General features: G+C 46.1%; 1 protein-coding gene across 5 annotated transcripts in view; it reads left to right on the top strand.

Annotated features, from left to right (window-relative positions):
- The window catches only part of NTRK2 (neurotrophic tyrosine kinase, receptor, type 2), a 358,258-nt gene that overhangs the window by 139,800 nt on the left and 191,416 nt on the right, over window positions 1–27,042 (top strand). Inside the window, exon 12 of one of the 5 annotated variants that reach the window (XM_008575756.1) lies at window positions 325–5,277. The exons of the other annotated variants lie outside the window; for them this stretch is intronic. Within the exon in view, the coding sequence (XP_008573978.1) occupies window positions 325–362 (38 nt within the window). The 3' untranslated portion in view covers window positions 363–5,277. Of the gene's footprint in view, window positions 1–324; window positions 5,278–27,042 lie in introns of those variants that run through there. 5 annotated transcript variants of the gene reach the window in all.

Below are 27,042 nucleotides of genomic sequence, written 5' to 3'. Positions count from 1 at the left end.
TCCTTAAATTAAGCTGCAAATATCTGATATAGTTGTGGGTGAAGCCGGTTGCAGAAATCCTTTGCATTTCTCTCCCGTGTTTCAGGTACCAAGTAAAATTGGTTTTAAGTTTAAAACTACGTTGCTCAGTAATGAGATGCACATTTTCTCCTGGTTTCTATTCTGTTATTATATATTGCTTTATGTTTTAAAGTGTATTCCATGTTGTGTCTTATTTTGGATGTTTATTTATTATGTTCTTTTAAAAGTGATTGTACTTGTATGTTAATTTCCATTGATTTTTCTTTTGAGCATGACTTATGTTTTATTTTGTGTTTCTTTTAGGTTTTGTTTTGTTTCATAAGATCCCACTGGATGGGTAGCTGAAATAAAGGAAAAGACAGAGAAAGGGGCTCTGGTGCTTATTGGTTGATGCTGTCCTGTAAGCTGGACTCTTGGGACTGCTGTTGGCTTATCCCGGGAAGTGCTGCTTATCTGGGGTTTTCTGGTAGATGGGAGCGGTGTTTGGAGGATGTACTGTATGAAGCCTGCATATCCTGTGAGCTGTGATTGGGAAACGCCAATGCAGAGGCAGCTCTCAGGCAGCTAAGCAGCAACTCAAGAAAACATTTTAAATTAATGCTTCTCTTCTGTTCTTAACAATAGTTAAAATACAAAATTGAAATGAAACTCCATTGGATTGTGCTTCTCTTCTGAAGAGTGTGCTGTTTGACCCTACTGGAAATGTTTTGCTGTTATTGTTTCTGATTATTAAAGGTGAACTGCAAAGTTTGAAAAAAAAAATCTAAGGTTAGGGACAGGTATAAGTGCATACAAACAGCCTAATATACATTTAACACGCATTTTAGTATAATTTGCTCTAATTAGTACTGAATTTAAAGGGTTTGACTTTTCCACCTACAACACCATGACTAAAAGAGTTAAGGGTGTATACGCTATCACTTTGGGGACTTGGCGGTGCCATTAAAAGGGTCTTTCCTTCCTGGCAGAAAAGGTTCATACTTTTAGCTTAGGTCTTGGTGTCCTGCAATGCCAGTAATTGCCTTAAAGTTCATAAGCCAGCAAAAAATAAAAGCAGCAGCAGCAGCGCAGCTGTTTGGTCGGGCTATAGACTGAGGTTAGGCAGAGTCAGTTTCAGAGTAACTACAGAGGTGGAATATATGCATATGGCGAGATGATAACTTGGTCCCTTTTTATGTGCCCTGGGCAATCCACCTGCTTTCTAGAAGTCTGCCGAGTGAGGAGTGAGAAAGCCACAGCAGCTCGTGCTGTTTGCATGACAGAACTGCAGCTTTTCTAGTCTGAAAAGGCCTGGGGGCAGAACGGTTGGCCTGCTGTGAGCAGGAGAGGATATTCTAAGGACAGTCCCCCTACAACATACTGCTGTACTGCTGGGTTTCCACGGACGGGAAAGCTTGTCCTGACCCCAGCAGCAAAAAGGCGGCAGGTGGCTAGTGTACATGTGCTTTATAATGTCCTTCTTTGTCACTGAGAGGGCAGCCTTAGAGCCACAGATTCCTGCATCTACCCTTGGTCTGACCCATGGACACCTCTTTCATTCACTTCGGCATCACAGTGACCTGTGCATGCTCTGTTCAGTCTGCGCCAGGCAGCGTCCTTGCACTGAAAAGAGGTTTGGCTGCCCCCAATTCACCCCACCTTGCTCCTTTCTTGTTAGGGGGACTTCAGAGCCAGGCCTGGAGCGTGTCATTTAGAAACACAATCAGCTCTGACTGTTAGACGTGCACATGTACACCATGGCTGAATTGGAAACATTGGTGTTTTTAAAAATTCCTTTTTCTTTGGAAATAGTTGCTCCAGTTCTACAGTTTAGCTTTAAGGATTTATAGATTTTTAACTAGTCCAACATGTTTGGAAACATTGTTTTGAATCCTGTGTAACCAAGGCAGTAATCTTAATAAACCAGGATCCATTTAGATACCACTTGATATAAAAGGAATATTCATAATGAATACTTTATACTGTATCTTTTGCATTAGCCACTAAATATGTTATTGCTTGATGCAGACATTTCACAGAGTCCTATGGATTACAGCATTTAACTTGGCTACTCCATAACCATGCCTTACAGGGGAATAGTTTCTCCAAAGCATAAATATGCTGCTCATTCTCAAAGTTTTCTTTCCAATTCCATTTGAGTGTAAGGGTAGCTTGTCCTCAGTGTGCGGAGGTACAAATATTCTCTGAATTCCCATTTTCTTGCTTACTGCTAAGTGACAGTTTCTGTCACTCCTTAGATTTCGATCTTTCCCAGAGGTGTTGACTTACAGAGAGGCCAGCTAATAGCAGAAGTCCTGACCCCTGAAAGAAAAATGAAATTTAAACTGTGAGCCAAGCAGGGGCTCAGTATGGCAAAGGTTCTTAAATATTGGTCATTTGGTAGAAAAACATTTTTAAAGCTTTTATGTCATTCTGTGAAGCCATAAGAAGGCGTGGACTCTTTAAGGACTATTTTATAAATTTCCCAGACTCAAAAGGAAAAAAAAAAGGACCCAACAGCTAGAAGGATTGCAGGGTAGATTTTTTGTTTTAAAATGGAGAGAAGTGGACAGATAAGGCCATTTAATATGTCACAGATCCGTTGACGTCTCCTAGGGAACAACAAAAGCAGCTGTTAGAAAATTGTTCACGTGGCTCTTGTGTTCTTTCCTTTCCTTTAGATTCCTGGAGACCACAGCCAGTAACACAGCTTCTCTTTTCTTCCCTCTAGACCACCCCCTTTCAGCCTTTGCTTTTTATGTCCCCCATAAGAAAGGTGCTTTTTAGAGCTTCCTCATGGCACACATTGTATTTTTTGTAGCATTAAAGAAGGAGGGGCGGCATTTTTGCTGAAATCAGGTCTGTCGCCCTCCAGCAGGGCTCTGGCAGGTCTCCTCAACGAATGAAGTGGTCCGGGGAGCCAAGCCTGCTGCTGCAGAGGGGCAGCTGTCACCAGCCCCTGCCAGCCGTGCCCCTCGGCAATGGGGGCCCAGGTGTCCAAGTCTTGCGATAAAGAGACTCTAAGAGAAACATGAAACCTGGATTTTTATGTGAAATGTCTCTATTTTTAAAAAGTTGGCTCAGTTATTTTTAAAACATTATGTAGGCCAACAAGGCAGGGCCGTGGGCTGCCAGTTTGCTACTTTGGTCTTAAAGCACCATCATCGTTCTCTCGCTGTGTCCTTCCGTCTTTCCTTTGCAACCTCACTTTTCCTTCTTCCTGACATCACCACGGGGAGCTTTATTGCGACAGGCTGAGAAACTGAGGGCCGCAGCCCAGGGCCTGCAGCGTGTCAGTCGCTCCTGCTGCTCGCCTGGAATGCCCCGGCTGGGACCCCGGCTCTCCCACCTGCTGGGAATCCTCTTGCCACCATTCCCTGATCAGTCCCACTTCTGTGTGGCCAGTGGCATCCTGTTTTGTCTGACACCAATTTCTTTTCACCACCGCCCATGTCTCCTGGCCCACTTGGGTGCCGCCGGGGTTAGATGGGAAAGTGAAGGTCCCATTTTCATGGGTGTCCTCCATGTGCCGGTGGGGCCATCAGTGAATGGAAATCAAGGGCGTCATCTTCAGGAGATGTGGTCCAGGTCCTGTATCTCGTATGCCCAGCATTGAATGGGGTCCCCTGAGACCCTCCGGGGCAGCTGAGATAGACCCAGAAATGCCCGCTGTCACGACATGAGACATTGGCCCTGACTGGGGCAGCAATAAAAGTGGCAACGGTCCCAGGCTAAGGAGGATTCACCTCTCAGTGGGAAACCTGAGTCCCCGCACACATCAGAGAGAATCGACTCGGGGGGTTTCACTCCCAGTCTCCCAGCAGGGGCTGATTTCGTTTTTCACCCGTGCAGTTTTCTTTCCAGAAATAGGCAGCAAGGACCAGAACTAAGCAGTCGCGGCCTCCTCTGCAGCACACAAACAGAGGGGGCTGGCCCTCGGCCCTCTCTCTCCATGTGATCCTGAATTAGACCCAGAATGGCTGAGGTTGGAAGCTTCTCCTCAGACAGAGCCAAGGTCACCCTGACTCGGCGGTTCGCAGAACGCAGGTTCACACCAGGCGTGCAGCGCGCATGGCGCATGGCGAGGGGCCCCTGCTTTCCCTCCCCTTTCCATTTTCTTTGTTCTCTTAGAATCCCTGACTCTCTCTCTCTCTCTCTAGCATCCTAGATTGACCCCATGACAAACAGGGTTTATTCTCATTTGTGTTACTGGTTGCTTTGCATGGTTATAACACGCACAGCCTTTCTTCCCCATTGCAAAGTGGAATCCAAACACTCACCAGGACCTGTGCCCACCCTGCCCTCGCCCCGCTCTCCTTTCTGCCCCCCGCATTGGTGCCTGCAGTCTAGTGCTCCTCCCCTGGTTTGGATCTAATTCCTGCACAGTGCAGTAGAAGCTCGTTGCATCTTGGTTCATCTGGACGCTAGATACAGAGGGAGAGGTGGACTGAGAGAAGCACTCCATGTGACACAGGGTCTCAGCCCCACGGGCACTGCCAGCCACGTCTAGTCTGTGTGGGGTCAGCAGACATCACTCCAGGGAAACTCATAGAGAAGTAGCCGTTCTGTTAGGTGTGTTCTGCTGCGTTCACACGCCTGTAGTACCTGCAAACCATGGCAGGTTTAGCCAAGGGCATGTGGGAAGGTTAAGGACCCTCCAGGGGAGAGCAAAACTGAATATGCCGTGGGGTGCTCCTGGACTGAACCAGGTTGGCAGAACTCGCAGCTCAGAGAGGTACCTGAAAGTGAGGTCCGCCCGTTTCCTTGCTTTGGTCTTCAGGGATGAAGGGACCTCCCAGCCGTCTGATTTTGACGGTGGGGTCACTAAGTTTAATTCAGGCTAATGTTGCAATGTAGCTTTGGCCTGGTCATTAGTGAGTATCCAGAAATGTATTCTTAATTTTCATAGAAAAAATGCACGAGAAACAAAGAACAGAGATTTCTCACCGCCTTTATTGTTGGCAGACCATTTACGAATTGAGTATAAACGAACACAAAGTAGCAAGAGATTCCCAGCAAATCTTTGAGTTTCCTCCATTTCGTGTTCAAATCCATTTGCTGTAATCCACAGGCAGCCTGTGAATCGTTCTCACACCCTGTGTTTTTCCTGTAATGTTCCAGGTTTTAAAGCCATTTTTTCACATTTCCTGTAAATAGATGATAATCACTTTTTTAAAATTTTATTTTAAGTACTGTTTTAACAATGTGGATACACCATAAATGTACTTGCTGAACTCGTTCGTTTTTTAACAAGCCAATAAAGTTTTATAATTCATCTCCATGTGTCTTGCATTCTCTGCACAGCCCGTGTCCTAGCCCTCCCTCCTCGAACACATGCGTACCGTCACCCCCGTGTAATTAGCATGTTCAAGACTGAAGATGTTAGAGGAGAGAGTGTGAGAAATGTCACTGGGAGTTTGGGGGGAGTCCCAAAGCTGCTATAGGTTCTGGAATAAATCATCCCAGAAAAAAGCACTTTTAAAATTTCCATCAATGTGAATTTTATATTTATTGTTTATGATTCTTGCATTAGAAATATTTTCATTGGCTAAAAGGCAATCCCTAAAGAAAAGCTTAAGAGAATTGAAAAAAATAGAGCCGTTCGTTCTGTGGGAAAGCCCTTCAGTATTTTAAAAACTTGGGAAGACCCAGGTCCCAGCAAAAGGGTGCACTCAGAGCTCTGTCTCTCTGTTTGAAGTGGCTTTGTGGTCAAATAAACATCACTTCTTGAGCTTGCATGGGCGTGCGAGAGAGGGGAAGACAGTAGATATGGGGTAAGACACCACGGTGCCACACTCCCATCCCCTTTGGTCCCCATCCCCAGGCCTGCCATACTGCCCATTCCTCATTTTCTCTTGGAGAATGGGACCTGAAAGCAAGGCTTGTAGAACCCCTGCTGTGATCCATTCGAGCCTGCCACCACCTTCTGACAACCTGAAGGGGTTTTGCTGCAAATTGGAGACTTAGGGATTGGAAAAACGAATCCAGTATGATGTAATGTTTAGTCAAGCCAACTACACTGCCCCTCTTATAAGAGCCTGGTACTCAGTGTTGGTGACTTGTGCCTTTTCTGAACACTCTTCTGAGTTTGCTAAGCTGAGCACTGGTTTGGTCCGACGTGTGGAGGTCACATGGTAAGTTAAGGGGGAGGCACTTGACCCAGACTCTGCAGGTTTGACTCCCAGCTACACTCACAGGCGGTGTGACCTTGGGAAAGTTATTTCCCCACCCCATTCCTCAGTTTCCTCATTTGCAAAACGAGACAGTGACAGTAGTAATAGTACCGGCCCCACAGGGCTGTTCTGGGAGTGAAATGAGGTGGCCGAGGTCCTAGCTCAGCGCCTGGCCAGTGGGACACTCGATGCCGCAAGTAACCTCACTTGGAAGGCACTTCAGTTGGCACTGCCGTCAGCTGTGCCTTAGATTTAAATGCCCACGAGTCACAGACTCACTTGCATCTGTTGCTCCTGGGCCGATAGTGTGGGTGCAGATGGTGGAGACCAAGTGAGGCGAAGCTTCACTCACAGGCCGCCCGGCTGTGGCCCGAGCTATGAAGGGCGCGTGGAATCTGTCTCAGGAGCTGCTGGGATTCTCTCCCGGGCCCTCCCCTCTTCCCAGGCCATTCTGGCCTGTGGATTCCATCTCAGATTTGATTTTGAGAAAGTAAGAGAAGCCACGTTGTTTGGGCTTGTATCATGACAGTTGAATGAGTTTGAACGACGATCTTGGATTTGAGGGTTCTTGAAGAAATAGTGCTGGATGTCATCCCAAATGCGTCTGGTCTCCTTGTCCTCGCTTTACTAATTCAGAACTTCTGCTCACTTGAGCAAGGGTCTACACTGACTTGAACTCTTGAGTTATCTATTTAAAAATTGTTGGCTAAGAATATAAGTAACAACCAAATGGGCTGAGAGATGGAAAGAAAAGACGTTTCGAGCCCCCTCGAGCCTTAGAAACAAGTGCTGACAGGCGGCGAGCTGCAGACCCCCCGGCTGCTCTTTCCTACCTGCCCAGGTAGTCGCTGGTCAGAGCTCCAGCAGGTCACACCATTGGCCTACCCGGAAACGTCTCATGTTTGAAGTGATAAGATTTTATTTTTTAAAAGTACTTTGTAATTTGGACTTTTTTCTTATCATTAAACCATTTTATGTCCGTGGCACTGGCGTTTCCCCAGCGCTTCATCTAAGGTGCTTTTACCGCTGCTGCCACCGTCTCTCACATGCTGCAGAGCAAGGTCCACACAGCACCCGAGGGGCGGTAACAGTTACAGGGTTTTGACTCCTCACTGCCAGCCACGCACCGTTGTAAGTGCTTCCTGACCCTTCCAATGACCCTGTGAAGCTGATGTTAATATTGCCCCCGTTTTAAAGATCAGGAGGTTGAGGACCTGCACGACGCAGGAACTGCCCCAGGCTTCCTGGCTGACAGGCGGTAACTCCAGGGCTGGAACTCTCAACAACTCCCTCTGTGGACAGCACTCTTGAGCTGGGTGGGTCTATGCTGGGGCCAGCCAGTGCCTACGGCCCCACATGGAAGGAGCTGGTCACTCTCAGGGTCATGCAAGTGCCCAGTGGTCATTCCTTCCAGCACTGGCAGATGAGAAGAAATTATTGTTGTGGCAAACTGGAAATATAAGGTTAACTTAGGTCACTGGGGAGGCGTCCCCTGGTCCCAGTAAGCCCTTGGGCATTTGTGCCACTAACAAATCCCTCACAGATCGTGACTTGCAAGTATGCGGAAAGGTAGTGAAATCGGCACGTGCTTTCTAAATTTTACCGTATGAAACAGAGACGCTGCGTCAAGGATATATTTGGTGCTGATTAGCTAATGAAACCCCGGAGCATGTCTGCTGTGTCCACCGTTCCCGAGGACAGATTTGTTGTTTTTGATTGTCCTCGAGTGAATTTTCTCATCACTCTCGATCTTTACGACTTCCTTTCCTTTTGAGTGTTCCCGCCTCTCCAGGAGCGATCTCGAGGGAAACCACCTCAGTGGGGTGGAGGGGCGTGGTAGGAAGGGTCATATGAGGACACCTCCTGCCACCTCCACGGACAGGATCCAGACAACAGAACGAGGTATCAGGAAATTCCTGAGCTTTCCTTGCCTGTCAAACACCAAGAGGCAGAGCAGCATCAGAGCAGCTGGGTCAAGTTGATGCTCCTGTCCCCAAATGTCACGTCTGGCAACTCGTGATTGAATGAGACTGCTGAGCACACATACTAATTTTCCAGTCATTTGGTCAAGCCCCATCTCACACACCACAAGACCCCGGGGCCTGTATTTACCGAATTAAAATCTCTGCCCAACCGTAAATTAATGAACAGTAAGTTCTCTCCCTCTCTTTTAAAATTTGTACTCTGTTGCCAAGGAGGAAAGCAGAAACCTCTTTTGTGTTTATCTGCCACACTTCCACCTCTTTTTAATGACTTTCATACTGTAATCAGTCTTGCTGAATTGTTAAATAAAAATGTGGGCCACGGCTGTTTGCTTGAAGGATGATAATTCAGCCTCAGGTAAGTGCATGCAATTTCACCTGAAGCCCCTTGCATCAGTGTGGGAAGTGCAGAGTTGCCAGCACGGTTTTACCTTTTGGGGGCAGCTCTCAGTTTTTACATGAACTAGGACATGGCCCCTGGGGTGCTTTGGGCTTTTCAAAGATGACTCCCTGCACAGAGTTCCCTCTTTACCTGTGCTTCCGGCTCCTGGCTTTGGGGACTACCTGGCCATCACCCTTCTCTAAACACTGTTGAGTGGAAGGCTGGGGCTGCGGCTTCCCAGAGCGCCCGGCCAGTGGGGCGCACTAGCAGGTGGCGGTCAGGGCATGTGTGCCATGTCCTCTGCATGGAGGTGCCAGCTGGAGCAGGGCGCATCCCTCCAGATCTGGAGTGCTGTGGGGTCGCTCCTCCGCTGTGGCAGCAGCGACACTATTTCCCCATCTGACCCTTCATCCCTAAGGTGGTGAAGGTTTCCCAGGTTGTCAGTCTCTTGGGGCCTCAACATTTCCTCTTTGTCCCTTTAACCTGCTCACGCCTCTGTGTAGTCCCTTTAGTCTTTTCATTTAAACCATCCGGTGTGAGCTCTTTTTCCATTATAGACCCTAATAAGACATATAGTAAATTCTTTAATATTTTATCTTGTTTTCTCTTGCATCAAGTCTATTCAAAATCCAGTAAATATTCATTAAGTGTCAATTATAGGTCGGACATGAGGTAGGCGCTAGGGGACACCACAGTAGACCAAATAGATGCCATCTCTGGCCTCCTGGGCTGTGGACTAATGGTAATATCTGCACTGCTGTACTGTTGTTAACCCACAATTTGCATATGAGAAAACAGAGGCTCAGAAAGTGAGTAACTCATCCAAGCGCACACAGATCAGATCCATCTGCCTCTGAGATCCCTGCTGCTGGCCCTGCTTCTCCGAGGCCTGCACTCTACCCCACCCCTCACTGTCCCCACGCATGTCCCCGTGGCTGCAAGTTCTGAGGTCGCCATTAGACCTCTGCTCTTCATCCCAGTGGCAGTAATTCTTCTGAGCCAGTGTCAGCTGGTGTAAAGTATCCCTGACCTTGTTATCTGTTTTCTCTTTTTTTCTTTTATCACTTTTCCTTTAAAAGCATTTCCTCTCCTTTTCCTGTAGTTCTTTTTCTACCCAACACGAACACCATGAATATGCTCTGTACTCCTTTAATTTTCAGACATTAAAATTTTAAAATTGGTTGGGTGAAATGTGCTTATGAGAGATTGTGTGTGTGTGTGTGTGTGTGTGTGTGAGAAAGAGAGAGAGAGAGAGAGAGAGGGGCACCATTAGGGAAAGCGCACAGTTCACACCCACACACTCACACACACGCATCAGAACAGGGTCACTGCACGCCTCCAGCCCTGTTTGGCTCAATGGGAATTTCACCCCAGTGCATGTACCATTCATCCCGTGGTCACCTCCCCAGGTCTCACTGTGCTGTAATGCTCCCAGCTCCTTTTAAAAAACTTTCCATGTTGTATTTTTTGCTTTTTGTTTTTATTTCCTTATAAATACTCCCAAGAAGTTTTATTGAGAAGAAATGATTGCAAATCCCAAAAGGTTGGTGTTCCGTTCTGAGCTCCAAGATGTAAGGATTGAGTGGATTTCAAACTTGGCAAAATGTCTGACTTGGCAATTGCTTCCGTCCTTATTTATGGCAGCTTGGAAACTTCCATGTTCCAGGGTTTATAAACGATGCTGCTGATTTGGTCTCCCTTTTCTATTTTGCTGTGAATTATGAAATAACCAGCCTGAAGGTTTTCTTTTAATGCTGAACCTCTTAGCAGAGTGAGAGACAGAGAGAATTGCTGTTCTTTCTTTTCTTGGTAGAGAGGGTTGGGGTTATGCACTCCACGCAGTTCACCCGGCTATGTGCTTCCCTTTTCATGCCTTTCAACAAAATGAAAATCTGGAAATGCTGAGATTTGGGTATAGGGGATGATAGCTTTGAGGCCACAGAGGACGTCTTGGCCTACGGTCCTCTGAAGGCCTCTGCGTCCCTGCTGCACATGGCGATTCTGGAGCAGGACGGGTGACGTGGACGGGCTCAGGGGTTTTCCTCGTGCTGTGAGCAGCTTGGGTTTCAGGGCATCTCCGCACCCGTGGTCTTAGTAGAAAAGTCTCCAAATGGAGGCGCAACTCATAAGTTGTCTCCTCTTCTCCGTCCCGCCCCTCCTGCTCCTCCTTGTTTTTCTTTGTTTCTTTCTCTTAACTCCACACCCAATTCCTTAAAGCCCACTCATCTTACATTTTCTTTGTAGGTGGGTTTTTTTTTTTTTTTTTTTAAATTCAGGTAACCACAGAGAAGTTGGGAGCCTCCATTTATTGCATAGAGTAGAGAGATTTAGCCAAATACAGGCAATAGGAACTTTCAAAGGCAGAACGTGTCCTCTGAGAAGCAGACGCTGGGATGGGATCGAAGCTGCAAAGATTTTATCAGGGCCTGGCGGGGACGGGGCGGTGGCCAGGCTCCCCCTCCTGCTAAGGAAGAATTGGTCAGGCCGTTGGGGAGTCTTTGAGCCGAAATCGGCCATCGGGTGAGTACTCGTGCCCCTCAGTCATTGCCACCGGAGCAGCCCCTGCGGAGCTCGGCCCCTGTGCAGGTGAGGGAAGGGATTTCAGAGCCGAGGCTGAAGGTCTGCAGGCGCATTCGCGCGGCTCTCGTTCACTGGACACTCTCTTATCTGAGGTCCACTCGGCGGAGGTGCTGTTTAAGTACCGCTCCCCGTCTCTGCAAAGCACACTGGCCCGTCTGCACGGTGCCCTGAGCACTCCCGGCTGCACACGGGCTCCAGTGCGCAAGGGCACCTCTGCCTCCTCAAATGACCTGCTACCAACTGCACCGCTCAGAAGGGCTTCAACTATAACCATCCTCAAAAAAAAAGTATGCTTCCTGGGCAGGTCAACATTTTGTAATGGTTAAAATGTCATTTTTGGGCTGTAGCCATCCTTGTATTTATGGCAATGTAAAACAACATCTGACAACTAAGACCTGTTTTTGTTTTTCTCACCTACGTACTAAAACCACCAGTGATTTTATTTCATTTCATTTTGTGCTCTCCGTCCAACAAAGTTGCTGTCATGGCGGCTCTTGTTATTAGTTCATATTCTTTGGAAGAATGTTTCTGGAAGTGCACGTCGGTACCTTGCCAGGCACGAGGAAAGAGTTGGAGCGGAATGGAGCCATGCATCCTCTCGCACAAGCATTCACGCCTGCTCTCCTGCAACCCTCACGCTGAATTGCTTTTAAGAAAAATGGTGCCTTATTCAGATTAGACTGTACTGACTACTTCCTATGTGCTGGACCGTAGGTCACCCCCTCAAATGACTATAGAGACCGGACAGCCACGTGTATGAGTAGGTGGCTGCAGGAACGCAGGCTCCAGGTAGCCAAATCTTCTGATTTTTCAGGACGAGGGGAGATCTGGGTTTCTGTGTGAAATTTCCCAGTTTGTAAATGTTGGCAAGGCCCTTAACATTTTTTAAAGTCCCTGTGAGCCAAGCATAACATGTCCTTATGCCAATTTTGTGACCTTCCTGCTGGACATTTGCTCATAGCTTTCAGACGCGGTTCCTTCACCACAGTCTTGGGCAGATATTTGTCTTAGGCGGGGCTTCTGGGAGCAGACACTGAGCTGAGGATTCAAGTGTAAGTGGTTTATTGAGGGTGTGCCTGGGAAAGAAATAAGGGCAGCAGGACAGAGAAGGCAGAAGCTGAGCAGGAATGTGATTTGAGACAAAGCTTCCTAGACGTGGCTGCAGCCCGATCACTTAGGGGAACTCTGGTTCCCCTTACAACTTACGGTTGCCCCTCAGGCTTGTCCTGCCCTGGGATTAGGGAGCTGGGCTTTCATATCCTGCACCTGCCAGTCACTGGCTAAGGCTCACACAGGCAAAAGTGGGCACCCGTAGCTCCAGGGCCATCCTCCAGAAAAGAAACATGGGTGCTGGCCATTGCCACGGGAAGGGTGCTCAACAGCAGCAGAGGATCCGAGGGACCCCGCAGGCCCGCCACCAGTGGTCTGTGGCTCTCCCAAGTCCATGGGAAGTAGGAACCACAGTCCACGCCAGAATTTGAGCCCTGATCGTCTGACTATGTGTCCAGTGCTTGTTGATGCTTTTTCCAGCTCCTTCTTGACAAGATTGGCTGCAGAATTCAGATAACGTAGACTTAGAACCTCACTACGTAGTATGCCAGCCCCAGACGACTGGCTCTTCTTTTCCTTCAGGAGTGCGTGTGGAGAGGATGGCAGGGCTATCCAAGGCAAGGCAGCCCCGGAGCCAGCGACGCTCCACATGGCTGCAGATGGCCTATGGAGGGAGCTCGAGGAGGCTCCCCGTTCTAGGTTGTTTTCTGTAAGTTTGATGATTTCATGTCTGAGATGCTGGCGGTGTCTGGGTGCTCTGTATCCTGATTCTGAGTTCTGCGCCTATGAGACAGGCTTGTCCTGGGGCTGCTGAGGTGGGCCTTTCAGGGAAACAGGACACTGGCTTCTACATATTGCATCTCACTACGACAGCATACTATGGCCTTCTGAGAGTCTGGACCTATTCACATATTTAACACACCCTCTAAATGCTAACCGAGCTCTCTCTCTCTCTCTCTTTTTATTTATTGTTTCAAGTAGAGTTTCTTTTACCCTGGAATCTTTGTGCATTTTATTGATCAATCACATATACTTACTTAGTGTGACTCCCTGGAATCTGGAGGGTTTCAATGATGCTTTTTATTTATTTTTTATTGAAACATAATGATTATACATATTTGTGTGTGTAGAGTTGAATATCGATGCCTGTTTACAATACATGATGATCAAATTAGGACAGTTAGTCTAATCATCTTTACAAAACATCATCATTCTTTGTGTCCCTTAACCAACTTCTCACTTATCCCCCTTTCCCACCTCTAATAACCACAATTCTGTTCTCTCCTTTTGCAAGTTTAATGTATTATTGTGACTGTTTCTTTCTTTCTTTCCTTCTTTCTTTCTTTCTTTCTTTCTTTCTTTCTTTCTTTCTTTCTTTCTTTCTTTCTTTCTTTCTTTCTTTCTTTCTTTCTTTCTTTCTTTCTTTCTTTCTTTCTTTCTTTCTTTCTTTCTTTCTTTCTTTCTTTCTTTCTTTCTTTCTTTCTTTCTTTCTTTCTTTCTTTCTTTCTTTCTTTCTTTCTTTCTTTCTTTCTTTCTTTCTTTCTTTCTTTCTTTCTTTCTTTCTTTCTTTCTTTCTTTCTTTCTTTCTTTCTTTCTTTCTTTCTTTCTTTCTTTCTTTCTTTCTTTCTTTCTTTCTTTCTTTCTTTCTTTCTTTCTTTCTTTCTTTCTTTCTTTCTTTCTTTCTTTCTCTCTCTCTCTTTCTCTCTTTCTTTCTTATTTATTTATTTTTTAGCTCCTGTTTATGAGTAAGGATGTGGTATTTCTCTTTCTGTGCATGACTTACTTCACACAACATAATTTTCTCCAAATTCATTCATGTTGCTGCGAATGGCAGAATTTCATTCTTTTTTACGGCAGAGTAGTATTCCATTGTGTAAATATACCACATTTTCCTTATAGTTGGACATTTAGGTTGGTTCAAACTTTTGGCTGTTGTAAATAGAGCTGCGATAAATACAGGAGTGCAGGTGTCCCTTCCACATGGTGATTTCTGTTCCTGTGGGTGTATACCCAGCAGTGTGATTGCCGGATCAGACGGCAGTTCTATCTGTAGTTGTTTGAGAAACCTCCATACTGTTTTCCATAATGGCTGTGCTAGTTTACAGTCCCACCAACAGTGTAGGAGGGATCCCTTTTCTCCACATCCTTGCCAGCATTTGTTATTCTCTGTCTTTTTATAATAACCTGTCTAACTGACATGAGATGGTGTCTAAATGTGGTTTTGATTTGCATTTTCCTGATGCTGAGTGATGTTGAGAATTTTTTCATGTACATGTTGGCCATTTGTATGTCTTCCTTTGAGAAATGTCTACTCAACTCCTTTGCCCATTTTTTAATCAGGTTACTTTTTTTTTTCTTTCTTTTTTTTTTACTGTTGAGTTGTTTGAGTTCCTTGTATAGTCTGAATTTTAATCCCTTGTCAGATGCATAGTTTGCGAATATTTTCTCCTATTCTGTAAGTTGTCTTTTCAATCTGTTGATTGTTTTCTTTGCTGTGCAGAAGTTTTTGGTTTCATATAATCCCATTTGTTTATTTTTCCTTCTGTTGCCTGTGGTTTTGAGGTCTTATTTGTAAAGTCTTTCCCCAGTCCTACTTCCTGAAGTGCTCCCCCTATGTTTTCTTCCAGGAGTTTTATAGTTTCAGGTCTTATATTTAAGTCTTTAATCCATTTTGAGTTGATTTTGGTGTATGGTGAGAGGTGTGGGTCTAGGTTCATTCTTCTACACCTGGATCTCCAGTTTTCCCAGCACCATTTATTGAAGAGGCTGCCCTTTCCCCAGTGTATGTTTTTGGTGCCTTTGTTGAAGATCAGTTGGCTATAAGTACATGGATTGATCTCTGGGTTCTCTATTCTTTTCCATTGGTCCGTGTTTCTGTTTTTATGCCAGCACCATTGCTGTTTTGTTTACTATAGCTTTGTAGTATAATTTGATGTCAGGTAAACCATGCCTCTGGTTTTATATTTTTTACTCAGGATGCTTTGGCTATCTGGGGTCTTTTGCTATTGCATATGAATGTTAGGATTGTCTTTCTATTTCTGTGAAGATTGTCATTGATGTTTTGTTGAGGATTGCATTGAATCTGTGGATCACTTGGGGTAGTATGGACATTTTTACCATGTTAATTCTTCCAATCTATGAGCATGGAATGTCTTTACATCTTTCTGTGTCTTCTTTAATTTCTTTCAGCAGTGATTTGTATTTCTCATTGCAGAGATCTTTCACCTCCTTGGTTAAATTGACTCCTAGGTATTTTATTGGTTTTTGGTTACTATTGTAGATGGACTTGCTTTCTTGATTTTTTTCCAGCTAGTTTGTTGTAGGAGTATAAAAATTCTATTGACTTTTGCAAATTGATTTTGCATCCTGCAACTTTACTGAATTTGTTTATAAGCTCTAACCTTTTTTTGGTAGAGTCTTTAGGTTTTTCTATGTATAAGATCATGTCATCTACAAACAAGGACAATTTGACTTCATCTTTTCCAACTTGGATGCCCTTTATTTTTCTCTTGCCTGATTGCTCTGGCTAGTGCTTCCAATAGTATGTTAAGTAGGAGTGGTGAGTGTGCGCATCCTTGTCTTGTTCCTGTTCTTAAATGAAAAACTTTCAGCTTTTCCCCAATCGGGATGATATTGGTGGTGGGTTTGTCATATATGGTTTTTATTGTGTTGAGATATTTTGTTGAGAGACTTTATCATGAATGGATGTTGAACTTTGCCAAGTGATTTTTCTACATCTATTGAGATAATCTAATGGTTTTTGTCCTTGATTCTGTTGATGTGGTGTATCACATTTATTGACTTGCATATGTGGAACTATCCTTGCTCCCCAGGATAAATCCCATTTGATCATGATATACAGTATTTTTGATGTGTTGCTGTATTCTGTTTGCTAATATTTTGTTGAGGAATTTTGCATCTGTATTCATCAAGGATATGAGCCTGTAGTTTTCTTTTTTGTTGTTGTATCTTTGTCTGATTTTCTAATCAATGTCTTTTGAAGGAAATCCATCACAGGTGGGGAGAGAAGGCAGAAGCTTATCTGCTAACTGGACATCTCTGGACTTTGCTGATCCCAGAGGCAAAAAAGATGACATTCTTTTTTTTCACTGAGTTCATCATGTCTTACCCTGTGCCTTCTGTGGTTAATGGTTTGCCCATCCTTTCAGCCCTCTCAGTTAGCTGCGACAGCCTCCTCTCCCTCACCTCTTGAATGTGGTCCTGAAATCAAGCCAAGTCTTGCTTCCCAATATGTCTTGAACCTGTCCCATTTTTCTGCCCCCACTACCTCTGCCTTCCTCCAGGGCTTCTGTATTTGAGAAGGGCAAGTTGGTCTTCTCGCCCTCCTTCTCACCCCACATCCACCCACCAAGTGCTGCACATCTAAGTGGATGAAATCCAAGCTCCTTGGTGGGGCATTCCAACTCCAGGACAGTCTTGCTGCAGCCAAGCCTTCCCCACCCACTGTCTCTGTTCTCTAAGCCACCTGCCCATTGGCTTTGGCCCTTCTCCTGCCACCATCCTGTGCATTCAGCTGTCAGAGTCCCATCACTTACCCATTGACTGACCTTGAACTTAACACTGACTCTCCAACTCTCAGATTCCTCTTCAGTAAAACAAGGGTGGCAAATGTCTACTTGGTGGGGTGACTGGAAGAATTAAATTGAAAAATGTCTGGTACATCTCTCAGCCAGCATGTGACATGTTCTAGGTGCTCAGTAAATGGCAGCATGACCATAACGATGATTATCATTCTTGTTATCCATCCTTCAATGCCCAGCTCAGTTCCCACCTTCCTCCTAGAAGCTGCTACAGAATTTCCCACACAGAAAGATGCCTGTTCCTGTACTCCCTATTAGTACTGTGCCATAATTGATCACCCAATGAGGATATCCTGGGTCCCCTGTTTCTGTGTTAAACTGAATCGCTCCCAAGCTTTTGGTCACGCATTGCCATTCCTGTCGGAGGCACTAACCGTGCTTTCAGAGAAGCACAGGAGGCATATGTGACTCTCGGCAGAGTTCATATTCGTTGAGAAGTGAGAACATTTCTGGGCAAAGCTGTGTGGGACCTCAGTCTAAAGGTCTGATCAGAACAGGGAGTTTCCGAGGAAGAAAGATGCTGAAGGAAGCTGAGTCCTCCTTGTGAACAGCACAGCATTTTCTGGAGCACTTCTTTGGTATGTGGAGCAGGGATAGCTTTCTGTATTGGGTTCCTAGGGCTGCTGTAACAAACTGCTGCAAACTTGATGGCTTAAAACAATAGATACTTATTGCATCACAGTTGTGGAGGCTGGAAGTCTGAAATGAAGTGTTGCTGGGGTTGACTCCTGCTGAAGGGCCTGGCGGCTGCCCGCCCTCCCTGGTGTTCCTGGGCTCGTTGATGCTTCAGTCCAGTGTCTGGCTGTCTTCACACCACCCTCTTCTCTCTGTGTCTCTGTGGCCACCCTTCCTCTTGGAATAATTGTAATTAGATTTAGCCCCCACCCTAAGTCTAAGACGTTCTCATCTCGAGATCCTTAATGACATCTGCAAAACCCTTTATTCCAAATAAGGAGATCACCTTCACAGACTCCAGAGGTTAGAATCTGACATCGTTTTTGGAAGCTGCTGTTTCATCCACTACACTTGAGAATGGGCTTCAGTTGAGAGGTTGGTAGCACCATGGAATCCACATGGTGAGGGTGCCGAGCAGATCTGAGTTCAAATCTCAGTTCAGGCCATGCCGTGGGCTGCTCCTTAACCTCTCTAAGTCTCAGTTTCCTTTTCTGTAAAATAGGGGTACTAATTTCTACCATGTTGGCTGTGAGGATAAGTTAAGAATATATGTATCTGCTAAAAAGTCGATTCACAATATAGTAATTGTCTATAACTGTTCCCACCACTTATTAATTCATTTAAGAAAAATTTAAATCTCTGGACATAAAGATGGAAGAGACATATTGTATGGCTCTTAATCAAAATAGCACTTAGAAGTTCAGTGTTTGCTGAATGAGTAAACAAGTGATCAGATCTGGGGGCTATCAGAAGTGCTTGCTTTGTTCCAAGTACCAGAAGGGGCTTTGGCACGTCCTTCATCCAGCATCCTGCCCGCAGGGTGAAGGGTGATGCCAGGCTTTAAAGGAAGCTCATGTTTCAGTGTGTTGTCATTCTCTTCGGTGGTCTGTGCACGTGGCCATCAGACTGGGTTGGGTTCTATGGGGAACTCCCATCAAGAGGCAACACGGGGTGTCCCAACTGAAGAAGAACTTACAGCACAGAGCAAAGTGGCCAACTCAGATGCCTTCAGGGGCCGGGCAGGTAGCAGTCTGGGGAGGGGCAGCCCCGGAGACCGTGTGTGTCTTAATTACAGAGGGCAGCTGCAGCTCGCTTACCACTAGGCCACGTGCCCCTCCCCTCCTCCACGCCCTGCGCTGCTCTCAGTGCTGGGGCCGGGAGCGGGGGTGGGGCAAAGTCTTGTCCTCATGGAGCCCAACTCTGGCTCCAGCAGCCCCCTGGGAATAAGCCCAGTGCTGCCAGATCATCTGCTTTTTAAAGAGAATAAGCCAGAGTTTACGTGAAATCCCCTGATTTTTAAATGTTGGCAAACAATGGACATTTTTTAAGGAACACTGCACAGGTCAGACAAAACATGTCCCTTGACTCCTACAGGCTGCCAATTTGTGACCCTTCGGGTGGAACCTCATGACCTTTACCTTAGGAATCGTTTCTCTAGTGTCCGATTTGCGGCTAATTCTCACTTCCCGTGACCTCATTGCAGGGTCTAATGGTCACCGCTTGTCGTCTCTGTCCCCCTGGATCTAATGATTCTCAGGTGCTTCACCCCTGGCTTTTCGGGCAAGCTAACCTCAGTGGCTCAGCTTTTCCTTTCCAAGTCCATCCCGAAATCTTTGATTCCTTCTTCATCTTGCTGAGGCTTCCAGAGCGACTTGCTGCTGTGTCCTGCCCCACAGCATGTCCCCTCTTGGGAGCCAGAGTCTGGCCCAGAGTCCGCTGCGCGGCGGAGGCTTCGAGCCTGCTTTTAGCCTCTGTCCTGACTCTGCCATCCCAGTTTTCACAGCTGCTGAGTCGCGTTGACCCCCAACGTTAGGCGTGATGTTAATTTCTCTCAAAGGGACCTGGATTTAATAGATTTTTTTAATTAACATTTTGTAAAATTGGAGCTGTCGTGCTTTATGGAAGACTGATACAAATGTCTATAATTACATTTTTGGCAATACATCTGGGGAACAGTCTAGAAATGTTAGTTTTAACCCCTTCCTAAAATGCTCTGATTTATGGGCTGGCGTCTTCATGCACATCTCTAACAGGCCTGGTTGTCATGACAACGCAGAACGTCATTTGTCAAAGCGCTATAACTTCATTCTACGTTGAAGCTAAAAATTTATCTTTTAGGATTTATTCTCATGACAGGGAAATTTTGCATTTCCACAGATATGCCGCTTCTTCCTAGTTCTGCCTGTCTTTAGGGAGATTCAGGCTTCGGGTGAAGATTTTCTAGAGAATAAGACAAGCCTCCTACCTTCCACCCCACTCTACCCCAAACAGATGAATTCCACGATCCCTTCCAAAGAAAATTCAAATAGATTCATTAGTACGCAGCAACTAAAAGGTAGAACTGTCTGCCATGTGTCTCTAAATATGATTTTGTTTCTTTTAAAAGCTTGAATTTATTTTTTTTAATTGGTTGATTTTTTTTTTCTTGGCTAGTAAAGTTCAAAGAAAGGGAAGAAAGAAAATGTCTGTAAGTCTCTCCTACAATCTGGAGAAGAGTGAACTATTTAGGGATTATGCTGGTGTGATCTGTGATTCATGGATTGCAGACTCGATGCCTGTCATAGGGGCCAGGCCAGTACAGATATTAGTGCCACGGGCCCCCGACGCGGCTGCCCTGAGGGTGCTGCACGGCCCTTCCGAAGGCTTTGCTGCCCTGAAGGAAACGGCCGCCTCAGTCGTTTGCTGTCCAGGTCTTCCCAGGACTCTCCTGTTCAGTGCTTTTTCAGGGGCCTCACAGGGGTGGCGGTCCAACCCTTCGCGGGCTGGGTGGCTGCTGGACCACGCACGGGACACAGGGAGCCGGGAGAGGGACTCGCGTGCTCCTCCCTGACGGTCCGAGATAGGCGGCGGGTGTCAGGTGCCTATGGGACCTCTCAGGGATTTATGATGCGCACTTTTTGTCTTTGGTGGATGGAGTAGTTTAATCCTCTCTGCTGAGCCCTTTTTTCTCTTCCGTATTGGGAACTCCTGGATGGCTGCTGCCATTCCACGAGAAAGAGCACAGAGGTTTTTCCCCTTACTGGATTGAAGAGTGTTTTGTTTCTCATCTGTCAATGAGGGGAAAACACTAGTCATCCTTGGGAATATGCCATCAAAAATATCTGGGGCAAAGCCACCCTGGGGCTGTGACTGCTCCAGAATAGGTGAGGTTTAGGGAGCACCCAGGCAACCCCCTTCCGTGGACACCCATCACCGGGCTGAGACACTATGGCAGTCATGGAGAATTATACTAGACGCGGAACCTCATGGTGGCTCTGGCAGGAGCCACAGCTGGGGACATGCTTCCTGCTTCTTTCCTGCCTTCCCCAGTGCCCGCCCACGGGGCCCTGCGCACACGCTCGGTGCAAGCATCACTGAGAACGCCTGCGGGTCCTGCTGACCTGCACACACTGCGTGCATTTTCCTAAACCTGGAGTCTGATGCACCATCTCATCCTGTGTTCATCCAGACAGGGCTTCATGAACAGTTAAACTTTAGCACCATTGGCTGGAAGCGTGACGGAAACAATCCCCGAATAAATAGCTCTGAGAAGCTAGACCTCCGTGTGACGTTGCTGTCTCCTTACCGTGCTTGCCGAGCAGCCCAGAGGTTGGGTTGTGTGTGTGTGTGTGTGTTGTGTCAATCTCTCTTCGAACTGTTCTTAGCCTACAAGAGAAAAAGAATGTTATAAATAAGGTAGGTTTTTGAGCAAACATGCTCATACCCTATGTCAGGTGGCAGCTGTGTAATCTCTAAAGCTTTTCTCAATATTATAAAAATACATTTTGAAATAACTGGACAATAGTAATCAACTAATTGTGATGCCCGTTTTTCTGTGTTTACTTCCTTCCCCAAGGAATTTTAAAAATTATACTGGAATTGTGTTTTTTAAAAATATATAAATTATAAAGAAATAAATAAAAATTTTTTATAGTCCTGCCATCCAGAAATAGTTAAATTATTCTTCCCAATACTTTTCTGTGCCTATAGTTGTTACGTGGTTGAAATAATGTTGTATATAAATTTTTAAAGATTCCTATTGGGTGTACTGTACAGTGAAAGATAAGGGTTGCTTGATGGAATTAACATTTTTTATAAATAAAACTTTTTATGGCTGCATAATATGTCATCCTGTGAATGAACCATAATGTGCTTAATAATTTCCTAGTATCAGATATTTAAATAATTTTCAATTTCATTATGAAAAGTAACACCATAATGGGCATCTTTGTGCATAAATATTTGTCTACATTTCTGGATTTTTTCCCCTTAGGATTGATCTCCAGACATAAAATTTCTAAATCACAAGTTTTTAATATTTTTAAGACCCTTATGCCATATTACCAGTTTACGTTCCAGAAATATCGGCTAATTTACATCACACCAGCAGTGTGTAAGAACGCCCATCTCTCAGCACTCCTGTTAGCGTCGTTTCATTAATTTCCCCCCTCATCTTTGCTTTGGTGTTTATGTGCTCATTTGTAGACATGGCTAACTGGTAGAGAGAGGAGAGAGAGCGCGTGTGTGCTTGCGTGTGTGCTTGCGTGTGTGCATGCATGTGTGTATTCACTGCTGAATAAGGAAGAGCAATGTGTGTAGCCTCCCAGGGCCAGGCAGTGCTGACGTGCGTCGCATGTGCCAACCCCTGCAGTCCTTCCAGGAGGCAGGTGCTAGTATGCTCTGCTTTTCCCGAGGAAGGAAGCTGAGGCTCAAGGAGGCTGAGTGGCTTACTTGAGGTCCCAAAGCTAGTAAATGTCACAGCTAGAATTCAAATAGGGACTTTGGACTCCAAAGTCTGTGTTCTTAACCATTCCTGGAGTTTCCCGCTACCGTGAGAGAAAAGAGACATCAGGGCCCTGGCCAAGCGATGGGTAATGGGCAGCTAGAAGGTGCGGTCAGTGCAGGTGACCTCCAGGTGTGAGTAAACTTCAGCGCCTCACAGTTCCCTTTTCCTAGTGAAGGGGAGAGTAGGTGGAGGTCCTTGACACAAAGTAGGATAAAATTCCAAAAAGGCACGATATTTTAGTGCAAACAGAAAGGTCTTTCACTGTCACAGAAAATAAAATTTGTAAATTATTCTTCACAGTCAGGCCCAACACACTCCAAAAGAATCGAAAAATCGCATTTGTTGCTTGTGTAGAAAATGTAATTGTTTTAGAAGGACAAAGAGGTGTTAGGATTTTCCTTACAGGCTGACCGTGAGAACATGGAATTCAGTGAACCTTAATATCATCTGCTGTCTTGTTACCTCTGTTTCTCTTCGTTTAACTGGGAGCACATTTAACTGGGAGCACAGTGGTTCTCGATGATTCTTAATAAGGTACGGGCTTGAGATGCTGTATTAACAGTCACAACTTAATTCAACATGCAGGCACTTGACAGCCACACAGTGATGCCAGGCATTTTAAAGAGGTTCAGAGATAGGAGACATACCTTCGATAGCTTTACAATCTCACGGGGAATTCAAAGTTTACAAGAAAAATATAACATGGTAAAGTAGGATAAATATTATTAAAGATTTTTAAAGAATTGAAGGGGTGTAGTGAACAGAGAAGCTGCTTCCTGCTGTAGAAATCCAGAGACTAGAAGGGCTTCTGGGGAGGACGACACTTGTGCTGGCTCTGGAAGGGTGGGTAGGATGTTCAGAAGCAGGGGTGGAGGTGAGGGGCAACCTGGTGGAAGTGTCAGGTGGGCAGACGTGGGGCAGCGGAGGCGCCACTGGGGGCACGTGACGAGCAACGTCCTCACATGGGATAAACACACGGAACACCCGCAGCTCCGGCCACGCACTATCCAATCTTTAACCAAGACAGAACACCCCAAACACTTGCCGGGGTGAACTAGCTCCAGAAACATACAGAGGGCCTGCCTTTTTCATTTTACTGTCTTTACACCCCTCAGTGTGATTTGCTATAGTCTCCTTCAAGAAAAGTCAGCTTCACAGAAGCACCCCTAAACTGGCCCAACGTGTTCAAAATAGTGGGAGGAGGAGATGTGGGGGGGACTGGCCTGGATCTTTGGTTTTCTTGTTTGCACCATAAGATCGTTTCCGCGACCAGCCCAGCCCTTGTGTGGAGTCCATGCGGACCCACCCCGGTGCTCTGCCAGACGCTGGCAAAGCAGAGCTGGGTCAGAAGAGCCGGCAGCCTGAGCCTCCTGTCTCCAAAACGGTCTGTCTTAGAATCATCTAGCTCAAGGTGCATATTCCTGGGCCTGGCTTGGTGGTGGACAAGCAGAAATCTGCGTGCTTAAAAAGTTCCCCACATGCTTCTGATAAACACTAACGCTTGAGAGCCATCGTTCTGTGAACTGGTCCTCAGCTCGGGCTGCGTGTTAGAATCAACCAGGGAGATTTTAAAAATAGTTATGACTGGGACCCAAACCAGATGAACAAATAACATCTGGGGATGGAGTCTTAGCATCACTATCTTTTTAAATACTTCAGGTGATTCTAACGTGCAGCCAGGTTTGAGAACAACTAGTATTGGATAAGACTAACCTAGTACTCTTAGCGCTTTGCAGGGGGAGGGAGGGAGAGAAGGAAGGAAGGAGGGAGGAAGGGAAGGAAGGAGGGAAGGAAGGAAGGAAGGAAGGAAGGAAGGAAGGAAGGAAGGAAGGAAGGAGGGAAGGAAATCCCTTCTGTAGATATTCAAGTGAATGTCCAATCCATTCTTACTCTTGTATTTTGGGGCCGCCTATACATACGAGGGTACTTCAAAAAGTTAATGGAAAGGTTCATATTATTTTTCAATTCTATTTTTCTGTGATTTTTTTCTTTTTCCATCTGGCCAGTAAGGGGATCCAAACCCTTGACCTTGGTGTTATAAGGTTGTTCACTAATCAACTGAGCTAACTGGCAAGTCCTCATGAAATTTTTGAAATACCCCTATATATATATATATATATATTAAGGGTCTTTAGCGGCTTCCCTTGGCAAACCAAATCAAGTACCCACTGGTGTTTTAGTTTTCACCTGGGGAGCTTTTAAAACTCCACCTTTCCAGACTATATCCCAGACCCATTAAGTGAGAACTTCTGGGGGGCAGGAGCTTGGCATCGATGTTCTCAAAGCTCCCTGGTGACTGCGGTGCACAGCAGGGTAGAGAACCTCAGGAGAGCACCAGGGGAGGCGGGCACCGAGGTGTCCCCACGGCTCTGGTCACTGGAGTTTGAGCTTCCACTCAGGCAGCTCACTACCATCACCACGGCCACTTATGTGTGTGGTGTTACACTGTCACCTCCCTAAAATTCTAGCTCAGCTGGGAAAGGTCGCCATTTCACACAGAACTTTATTAAAGGGAAAGCCTATCAAGAACCTATCTGTAGGTCTGCCAGATTTAGCAAATAAATCCAGGACTCTCCACTAAATTTGAATTTCATATAAACAACAAATGATTTTAGTATATTATGTCTTATGCAGTATTTGGGTCTCACACAAAAAAGTATCTCTTGTTTGTCTGAAACTCAAAGTTAGCTGGGAACCCTGTATTTACCTATCTATAGGGGAGTTAAGTAGAAATAAATTTAAAATGGCAGGTTTCTGGTCCTCCAGTCGATGCTACATCTTCAGGTCTGCGGTTCCCTGGAGCCTGCGCCCTCGGAGGATTATACCTGAGCCCCAAAGCATTAGCACCCCTTCCTTAAGTCTCTGTTGCCAAGGGGGAACCTCCCTGGTATCCCTCCAGTGGAGCTGATCCGAGTCCAGTTGTCTCCTGGTGATCAAGGCCACCTCCGAGCTTGCAGGACACCCTTGGGTTCTGTATTCACTTTCCATTTCTAATCTGAGGGATGTGTCTCATGTTGAGCCAGTAAAACAGTCGACTTCATCTCTCCTGGCTCAGGTTATTAGCTCTGCCCACATGTTGAGCCTTGTGGGACTCCAAAAGTCCACGAGTGTCAGGCATCAGGAAAGACAGCTGTAATGTTGTGCACAGGCCGTTATTACTCCTACTCACGGCCACCTTCCTGGGACTGGGCCCGGTGCTGTCACACGGGGCCCTCTGCTAGAAGGGATGCATGCTCGGTTTAATGCTCTGCTGTCAAGGTTTTGAAATTCTTAATATTTTATGAACAAGAGGCCTGCATTTCATTTAGCACTGGACACTGACAATTATGTAGCTGGTGCAGCTTATTCTATGAAACACAGGCAAAATAGACCAACCACAGTGGTGGTCTTGCAAGGCGATAATTTACATTCCCCATGGGCACGGCCTCGGTGTTCTCTCTTGGGTGAGTGGTATTCCTTTGGCGGGGGAGATGCATAAGAGCTGCCGACCCACCCCTGCCCCCTACTTCAGGGATGCCTGCCCTAACAAAGACTCCACAGTTCCAACCAAGGTGTTGGGTCTGGGAGCTTGAATTAACCTACATATCTTTTCAAGTGTGGCTGTCTTTGAGAGTGGCATTTAGTAGCTGTCACTATTCATCAATCAGCAATTATCAAGCACCTGGCCCAGTGCAAGGCACTTGTCCCATCGTCACTACCAATCGTCACAGTAGATGTATTCAGTGCCCATCTGTGCATGACACTGTGCTGCGAGACAGTGTATGTGAAGCTGTATTCTGTCAGTGACACTGGCCCTGACTCTGAAAGGCGGTCATTGTTGCCTATGGAACAGAGAGTTTCTCCACATCAAAGAGGGGTGCGCTCATCAGGTGCTAGAAGCATGGGATACATCTGCCACTATGAGATTCAAACAGAGATAACAGGAAAATCCACAAAATTTCAAAGACAGCCCATTGGTTTGGCAGAAAATCAAAGCTGTCCCTCCTACCTCCTTGTAAAATCGTGCAGTTGGTCCTCTGAATCCTTGCTGAAGGTAGCCATGATAATAATGGTAGTGTAAGGCTGACCGCGGAAACCAGCTGATGGACACCTTTTCTGAAATCGTGTGTGAAAGTACTTTGAAAAATCCGGCGTGCAGAAGCCGCGCAAGGCACAGCCCTTGTTTATGGCTTGCAGAACTTGCTTGAGGCAGTTTCAGCCTCTCCCCTGCAGTGTCAGCAAATCCTGATCTCATGTATAACTCAGAACAAGTGACGAGATGAAACAGCTCCAGAAGCATAAGGGGTCTCTCGTGGCTGGAGAGGAAGGTAGGATTTATTGGCATGGCTCATGCTTGTGCCAAGGCAGAAGGCTGGATCCCGGGGCGTCTCGGGCATCTTTGAACAGAAACCTCAGGGAACAGAGCTCTCTGCCATTTGAGCAAACACCATCGTTCTGTTCTTTGACAAAACATTTTAAGTTAGCCTTATGGTAGAGGTAAAGTTGTTAATATGTGCTGACATAGTTTGGACATTTTATTAATAAAACAGTTCCTTTTCAGAAATTTAAGGCCAAGCCCATTGACTTGAGGAAGAAAACCATCCCTGGGCATCCAGAGCTGCGAGTAAGGGCAGCTCCTCCAGAGGCCCGCCTTGGCCATTTGTGCCAGGTTGTTAGAAAATGATGGCTAATGGGCCGGCCCGGTGGCGCACTGCTACAGTGCACCGCTTGAGAGCGCAGCGGCACTCCCGCTGAGAGTTCGGATCCCACATACAGACCGGTTCCTGCTCGCTGGCTGAGCGAGGTGCAGGAGCAGTGCCGAGGGCTGCGATCCCGTTGCCGGTCCCGGTCCGGT

This window comes from Galeopterus variegatus, unplaced genomic scaffold (genome assembly GCF_000696425.1).
Source record: "Galeopterus variegatus unplaced genomic scaffold, G_variegatus-3.0.2 Scaffold1232, whole genome shotgun sequence".
Lineage (NCBI taxonomy): Eukaryota > Metazoa > Chordata > Mammalia > Dermoptera > Cynocephalidae > Galeopterus > Galeopterus variegatus.
Note: the sequence above shows the minus strand (reverse complement) of the source record. Positions and strands in the feature narration are given on the sequence as shown.